This window comes from Enhydra lutris, unplaced genomic scaffold (assembly GCF_002288905.1).
Source record: "Enhydra lutris kenyoni isolate GAN:26980312 unplaced genomic scaffold, ASM228890v2 scaffoldscaffold2, whole genome shotgun sequence".
Lineage (NCBI taxonomy): Eukaryota > Metazoa > Chordata > Mammalia > Carnivora > Mustelidae > Enhydra > Enhydra lutris.
In genome coordinates this window covers 68,069,636-68,078,163 of record NW_019154086.1, presented here as the reverse complement: position 1 = coordinate 68,078,163, position 8,528 = coordinate 68,069,636, and the positions used below count along the sequence as shown (strand labels likewise).

The following is an 8,528-nucleotide window of genomic DNA, read 5'->3' as shown; positions in this document are numbered from 1 at the left end:
TTATTTCTGTGCTATAGAACAAAAACACCCATAGCCATTATACGACTTTTTTAAAAATCTAGCTAGCCACATTAAATAGGACACATAGGATCATAAAGCTACTCTGAAAACATGTTTTTAAAACTCTGAAACATAATGGATAAAGAGGCTCTTATTTTCTAATGAGGGCAAGGAGTTCCCATATTTTTTGGAAGATAAAACAGAGATGCCAGAAAAAGGCATTTTCCAAAGAACCAGAGATACTCATTCAGAATCCTGTACTTCTTTATCCTAAAATATTGAGATTTAAATCAACTCAGACATGATATACAATTGAGTTTCTTCTCATTTTTTATTTTTTAAAAAAGACAGATTTAGGATACTGTAAGAAATTACTAAGTTACATTTTTTAAAATCTGTCAAGTGCTACAGTAATGGAATAAGTAAATAAGATTTTTTAAAGTTCAATGTTTATAGACATATTTATAAAAAAATGACTGAATTAGAAGATGTTAAATAATGTTGATACACACCAGGAAGGGATTTAGGCAAGGAAAGGCACATCATTTCACCACAAGAAATAAAGACCATAGTTGGAAGTTAATGACCAGCCAAAGCTTTAGGTCTTGTGGTAGTTTTCCTAGCTCCGGAGGGTCATTATGGTGGAACCTTCTTCATGGTACTGAGCTGGAATAAATAAATAGAAAGGAGTTGGAAAATATTACTCCGTGACCCCAAAGTCATGTTAGAAAGAAAGCACTCTTAATAAGCCTGATGTGTGAGGAGGCAAGGAGCAAAATCCAAAATGATTTGGTTGTACTGAAAATCCTACTGACATTAAGGAAGCTTAAAAAAAAAAATACAAAAAAAGGTAAAGTAAAATAAGGTTAATCCTCTTGTCTGGCTGAATTGGAATTCTTGCAGTTACGAAGTTAAAATTTCCAGTAAACACTGTATTTTTCACTTCCTTTCTTGCAGACAGACACAGTTTAAACAGCTGCCATACTTCACCTTGAATAAAGCTGTATGCCCATATTTGGGGATAAGGATCCTAGATAACCTCATTTTATATAGCTTAAAATCTTTGAAAATAGCATTAATGCTCTGGCTGACAGGCTATCTACAATGGCAAAGTGACCCTAAGTTCTGACAACGATGAGAGGTTCTCAGAGACACTGAAGAGTTTCTAGTTCAACAGATATTTACTGAAAAGTCTAAGAGACTTCAGTAGATGTGTTTGGATCAATTTCCCACTATCCGTTTTCTTTCACAAATGTCTACCCATTTTCTGCTGTCTGGACTCTGAACCTAGATTAGTTTGTTTAAAAGATGGACTCATTCAGAATAATCCATATAAATTTTAGTGGTATTAAGAAACAACTGTCTGTGTGAATAAATAGAATGGATTTTCAGGATAAAATGGTATATCCACAAAGAAAAAAAATAAATTAAAAACAATGGGGGGGGAGACAAGGAGAATATTAATATTGAAAAATAAAATGGCAATTGCAAAGCAGGCAGCTTCCCACTCATGCCACACGATATGCCTTCATTAAGGTGTACTCTTTCCGGTTGGTATGAGCAGCCCAGATGAAGAGAGCAGAAGCCATGAACTGTAAGGGAGCTGAGACGCAAGCCAGGCAGAAGGACCATCCAAATTCACCAGACACGTTCTCAGGCAGCTCTAGCTTCTGGTGGAGTAGCTCAATTCCAGCAACATAACAACTCACTGAGCCCAGCGTACAGAGACCTTGGAGGAAAACAAAACAAAACGTAACTAGGTAAGAGCATCGTAAGAGCTTTTCAGGCAACATCACAGGGCAAAAATATGTGAATGTTTAAGAATTATGACTCTTTGTCTCTATGGAAACAGGAAGAAGATAAAACGTATGTATAATGACAAGACTCACCTGCAAGGAGATGGAGAATGCCTGTGGCAATGGTGGGATACAAACTCCGGCAAATGCAAGCACAAAGTCCAATCACAGCCCCAAAGCACATCAAACCTAGACTAACAAAAGGTAAAAGGAACTGGCAACGCCAAAGATCTGATTTTGAAAAAGAGAAAAAAAGGTATGTTACCACAATTTCAGACAGTTTTTCACAATGGCAATTTCTTTCATGTACTTACTAGACCTTTTCTCAAAAAGTGAAAAAGGAGGGACCCCTGGATGGCGCTACTGGTTGAGCATCCCACTCTTGGTTTCTGAGCAGATGGGTGATCTCAGGGTCCTGAGAAAGAGCCCTGTGCTGGGCTCAAAGCTCAGTGGGGAGTCTGCCTAAGATTCTTTCTCCCTCTGCCCCGCCCCCCACTCATGCTATCTCTCTCCCAATCTCTCTCTGTAAAATAAATTTTAAAATCTTTTTTTAAAAAGTGGGAAAGGAATACTTTAATATTGGGGATTCTTCTTTAAAGCACTTTGTTCAAAAAGATGCTACCTGATAAAAGCAAAAGGACACTAACAGCAGTTACTGAGGGCTCACTGTGTCAGGCACTGATGCTTTGTGTATTAATCCTCCCAAGATCCCTATGAAGGACGTACTATTATTATCTCCATTTTATAAATGAGGGAACAGAAGCAAGAGGTATAAATAACTTGTATAAGGTAACATAGTAATCAGTAGAGCCAGCATTTGAAGCAAAACCTTCTGGCTCCACATACAAATGAATCTACATCCTTCTAGGATCTCAAGGCAGGATTAAGAAGTAAATGAATGGTGGTTATAAAAGCCTGTTGAAATAATATACATAAAGCACAGAGCAGAGGATCTCAGCACTCAATAAATGGCAGCTTTAATTATCATAATTTCCCTCAACAGGAGAGGAAAGCTGATGGACTTTACATGACTTCCATTTTTACAGTATTTTAATTATTAGTAATATCTTAATATCAACTCTAAACCAAATTTGACCTTCTAGGGCTCATTTTACTTTTTGGAACTACATAAAAGTCTTTTCTCCAACTTCCCTTCAAACATGGTTAGTAATAAACTTCTTCTTATATATTTGCAATACAAAATTGAATATCTTAAATAACACAGTTTAACTGTACAGGCTTACATGCAAATTTTTAATAGAACAGGACTGTAAATGTATTTTCTCTTCCTTATGACTTTCTTGGTAACATTCTCTTTTCTCTTGCTTACTTTATGTAATAATATAGCATATAATATATATATAGTACAAAATATGTCTCAATTGTTCTATGTTATTGGTAAGACTTCTGATCAACTGTAGGCTGTTAGTAATGTTCTGGAGAAGTCAAAAGTTATGTATGGATTTTCGACTGTGTGAAGGGGTCAGTGCTCTAACCCCTACATTATTCCAGGGTCAAGTCTACTTGCCATATTTATTCTACTTGCCATATTTATTCAATGCTTCCCCTCATGACATGGTCATTCTATGCACAAGTTCCAGGAAGTCTCTACAGCCTGAATATCAGGTCCAAATATGAAGACAGTATTTTCTAGGTAGTCTGTCAAAGAACAGAATGCTCCCAATAAATACTTTCATTTGTTTTTGATATCTATACTTCTGTTACTACAGCCTAAGACTGGATTAACATTTTTGGTAGTCCTAACCCTTGACTCCTATAGAGCTTGTAGTCAACTTTTTTCACATATCCCTATCTGAACCCAAGTAACTGAAATGCTTATCTCAAATACAGGAATTTATTATTTAGCCCTATTAAATTTACTCTTTAAAAGGACCCACTAATAACGTCTTTTGCGGAGGTCTAGATTCTGTCATCCAATGTATTCGTACTTCCAATTTGGGAAGTATGTATCTAACTTTAAAATATGTTATCAACAGAACAGAGTTCACTGGGATACCACTAGAGATCTTATTCCAAACTGATGCAATGTATGGACACATTTGTTCCAATAATGGAGATCAATGAATGGAAAATTTATTTCCTTCTTCCCCCAACTGTACTGCTGAGATCAGTGTACTCACAGGTCCGAAGTAGATCAATCCCACTATTGTGATTTCCAGGATCAACAAATTTCTCCATGAACTGCTCATTTAGCGTGAAACTCATGCATTTTGTGACCACATCAAATGACTCTGCAACATGAATAACAATGACTGCTTGTTGTTTTAATTATAAACATTTAACAAAAATCCCTTTCAGTAATTATTCTCTGAAATAAAAAGTGATATAAAAGGATGTTCAAAGAGGACAGCAACCTCTTTGGCCTTGAGTGACACACAGGATTCACTGATGCCCAATGAATGCCAGTGGTTCTCACCAGCAGGCTTAAGACACAGACACAAGGAAGGGAAGAAAAAAAAAAAAAAGGTGGAGCAGTAAAATGAATGAGAACAGACATGCAAGAAGACTAGGAAGAAGGAGAAGACAAAGACTTAAATAAATAGGAACTTTGTCTCTGCCAAATCTACCCCCCAACCATCTTCCCATCTCAGGTAACGACAATTCCATCCTTCTAGTTCCTCAGACCAGAAACTTTAGTCATTGTTGCCTACATGCATCCCACCAGGAAATTCTGTGGATCTACCTTCAAAACCCATCTAAAATCCAGCCACTGCTCAGTGCTACCACCATGGTCTAAGTCACAGTCATCTCTCCTAAGAATCAGTGCAATAGCCTCCTGGCTTCCACTTTTGTTTACTGCCTGTTTTCAATACATCTGTCTAGGTGATCAGATCATTTCTCCTGCTCAAAACTCAATACTCCATCACATTGAGAGCAAAAACCGGAAGCCTTCATCATGCCTACAGAATCCTGCAAAGTTTGCCCTACTCCCAGAGTAATTTCTGACAGCATTCTCAACTCTCCCTCTTCCCCACCTCCATTCCAGCCCAGTGGCTTCCTTGCTGGTCTTTGACTATTTCAGGAATGTTCCCATCATGAGGCCCTTGCAGTTGTTGTTCCTTCCAACTTAAAAGATTCCCCCTGAAGTTTTCCATATAGCCAACTCCTTCACCTACATAGTCTTTACTCAAGTGACATCTTGTTGAAGCCTATCCTGCCTATACTATTGAACATCGTAACTTATGCCCATCAATATCCCCTTCCCTACGCATTCTATATCCCTTTATTTTGTTGCATTTTCTCATACAATGCGACATCTTCTAACATACTATATAATTAACTATTGTTTATATCATTATACTTATTTCTTCAGCTTACTGCCTACACCTCTTATTAGAATGTTAGCTCCCCAGGACCAAAGATATTTATATTCTTCCCTGATGTACTGATGATGGAATATGGAGGCATTTAATAAATGATTGGTAAGATTCAAACATCGAGTGCTCCTATGCTCTCATAAGTAGAAATGAACACTTTACAATTAATTTCAACCAGTCCCCCCAACCTCACTCCCCCACCTACTTTCTTTTTTCCATTATATTATCATAACAATTATCCTTCTGATGTATAATAATTGTTGTGCTGTGATCTGAATACAGTGCTTCCCACTAAGTGGTCAACAGAAGTAGTCATAAATAGAAACAAATTCTAAGTTGTTCCTTAGAGCTCTAAAGTTTCCATTTTAATATCTGGAAATTAAAACTTTTTAATGTTAAGAATGCTTGCCAAATAAATCAGACAATTTCTTATATTTTTTTATTTCCGTAATGCATATTTTTAACCTACAAACTCTTGTCAAGATTGTTATAAAACAGACTCAAATATGCACAGATTTGAATGTAGAGTTGGTCAAATTATATCCTCTAAGATTTACAGGGCAAATGATAATAACTACCAAAACACAGCTAACACAGAAAAAGACTATCAAGTTGTATGTGTTGATTTGTTTTGGATACTAACTCTTTTACCAGTTACCAAATATTTAAAGTCTTCCAATGTGCTTTCCCAATTATTTCCTCATGACATACGTGAAATTAATAAAAAGAATTTTACTGAGTAAGTACAAAGATTCAAAATGGCTTTCTCAAGATAAGGACAGTTACTTATCCAACCGGTATTGAGTATCATGGTAATTCATAGAAGTTGGGCAAAGAAAGTGGTAGAGAGAGAAGAGACACATAGATTTATTTCTTTGGAGAGAAAAAAACCCACAAACCTACTTATACATAATTGGGTTATCTTCACATCACTTTGTTTATTATTGAGTAGGTAAAGTAGACAAAAGTTAAAATAAGAGAAATACCTGTCCTTTCTGGTGGGCTATACCAGTATGTGTTTTGAGGTATAGTGATACACCGTCTCCACAATCCCATTGTGCCATTAAATCGGAAAAGTGCATCATTATAAGTCTTTTCATCTGCCTCATCACTAGCGAAGTCGGCCCAGATGCTTTTGTTCAAATCACTGGAATTTTCTTGAACTGGACTTCGATATTCAAACCAGAAGTCTGTGCCAATTGAGGCTGCCATGTAGATGGTGGAAATGAGGCTAAGCACACAAGCAATTACAAATGCTGTAGCAAAACGGTTATCCATTCTGGCATTCAGACTGCTCTGTTTAAAAGTTGGAAAAAGAAGAAAGTTAGACTTCAAGGACATACAGGAAATATTTTGAAAGGAATTATCTCAAAATCACCCTTTATCCTATTCCCCACCCCGTGACCCTTAATGTAATGTATAATCATTAAAGAATAAAAATAAATAAAGGCAAGCATGTTCTTAATTAAATTCAAAATAAAACTCATTATCATGAAAGTACTTATTGAATGCTCACATACCCAGGATGCTACGGAGACAGAGGTCTTGTTCTCTAGTCTATCACCTGCACACTAAAACAGACAACACTGAAATGGACATACACATTACAGATACAAACAATAGACATGCTCAGAGTCAGCCGTGTACCATACATATATTTTTAATTACAGACTGAATTTTTATTGCTTCAGAGCATTAAGTGTTCTGGGTTTGAGTGTGAAAGGGCACAGGAAAAGCAAGCAGAGAAAACTGGCTCCTCCCAGATTCCACTGAGGAGAAAAACCTTCTAAAAACAAGGTTAAGAGTCAGCAGCTCTTTGGAAGGCAGAGTTATGTTTGTTAACCCAGACAGAAGGGTTGTTCGGGTGAGCAGAAGAGCAAAGAGAACAGTAACATATAATAATGCTAGATAGCAATCTGCTCCTAGGATCCATCGAAGCTAAGGAAAACTCCCCTACCCCGCCAAATTCTCCACTCCTATCTACTCTCCCCATTCCTTACACTTTTGAATCTTCTTATCTGCAAACTAAATGATTTCTCCTCAGCCAGAAAGAAAACTGTATTAGGCAAAATATGAACACTCCCAAGGTGTGGACAGGGCTCAATGGCAGTAGTAAATGGCCGCAGTAAAATGACTCAAGGCGGATCAAGCTGAGTCAAATACTGCAAGTATACACCGTGACCGCACCAAACACCTTACAAAGGCGCACGAAAACAGGCTCGCAAACTGGGGTTGCTGAGTTTGGAAGACAGGAAGTGTGACACAGAAGAGATAGGGCAATTACAGTGATTAACAATAACTCCAGAAGTTGGTTTTGTATTCTTGTTTTTCTAATCCTCTTTCAACCTGGTGCTCTCAAATGACCTTAAAAGGTCCCGGCACCCTGAGTGGCTGTTTGCCAGGCCGGACAACTGGCGCTGTCACCTCGCAGGGCGCACTACCGGGCCGGGGTAGCTCGAGGCAAGCTGGGGCCAGGGCCCTGCAGTCCTGCGCTGCCCCAGGCCAGGGGCCCCAGGTACCCAACCAGGCCCCTCCCCAGACCACTCAGCCGAAGAGAAAAACCCGCCGCAGCGCTGCGGCTCAGAACCGGCCCGGCCCTGGCCCCGGCCCCTCCCCAGGAGGGGCCCCTCTTCAAACTGCTGGAAACGTCTAACGGCTACGCGACCCCCGCCCAGCGACGCCGACCCCGCTCACTCACCGCCCATCCTCCTGCTCCGCCAGCTTCACCCTCAAGCTCAGACCACAGCACCCTACTCTCCCCGCGCCTTCTCTGACGCACTTCCCTGCAGATCCCGCCCCCTCCATAACTCCCGCGCCTCCGCCTCCGCCTCCACCCGAGGCCGGGCCTAGGCCCGGGGCCGTGGGGGCTTGTGGGAGTTGTAGGAGGGACAGAAGGAAAGCTGCGGGAGGCGGCGGGCCGCATTTCTGGCGCCGCGCGCAGTGCATTGTGGGGGGTGTAGTTCGACTCCGGAGCGAAAGGAGGTGCTGCGCCAAAGGGAGTTGTGGGCTGATGGAATCTTATGTACTATGAAGGAAGGAACAAAGGTCCTTAAAGTAAGACAACCCGTTTCTGGTCACGGCTAGTCATTGATTGTGACTTATATAACGGTTTTCCAGTCCTGTGCTTTCCTGTCACACACCCTACCTCTAAACACATCAACAACAATGTGAGTATACTTTTGAAATATCAACCTATTTATTTCTTCTCAGAACCTCACTTCCATTGAAGCAGATAGTCTTTCTGGTTTTATTGCTTAAGTTTAGACTAAGAAGGATGTGACTTGGCGGTATCCATGTAAAATGTAATGACAGTGTTTGGGTTTCATATAATTTATGTTAGTGGCTGGTTTTTTTTTTTTTTTTTTTTTTTATTGTTTTTTTTTTTTTTTTTTTT

General features: G+C 39.4%; 2 protein-coding genes across 2 annotated transcripts in view; one reads left to right on the top strand and one right to left on the bottom strand.

Moving 5' to 3' along the window:
* Window positions 1-307: 307 nt before the first annotated feature.
* LOC111147874 (claudin domain containing 1) lies at window positions 308-7,948 on the bottom strand. The gene is made up of 5 exons (XM_022504141.1): window positions 7,833-7,948; window positions 6,121-6,430; window positions 3,938-4,048; window positions 1,890-2,027; window positions 308-1,729 (listed from the first exon to the last, which is right to left on the bottom strand). The coding sequence occupies exons 2-5, from the start codon at window positions 6,410-6,412 to the stop codon at window positions 1,509-1,511; spliced, it is 762 nt and encodes a 253-aa protein (XP_022359849.1). The 5' UTR covers window positions 6,413-6,430; window positions 7,833-7,948; the 3' UTR covers window positions 308-1,508.
* A 192-nt stretch (window positions 7,949-8,140) lies between these two features.
* The window catches only part of LOC111150137 (G protein-coupled receptor 15), a 9,097-nt gene continuing 8,709 nt past the window's right edge, over window positions 8,141-8,528 (top strand). Inside the window, exon 1 of the mRNA XM_022507528.1 lies at window positions 8,141-8,301. The gene's annotated coding sequence lies outside the window, so the exon portion shown is untranslated. The remainder of the gene's footprint in view (window positions 8,302-8,528) is intronic.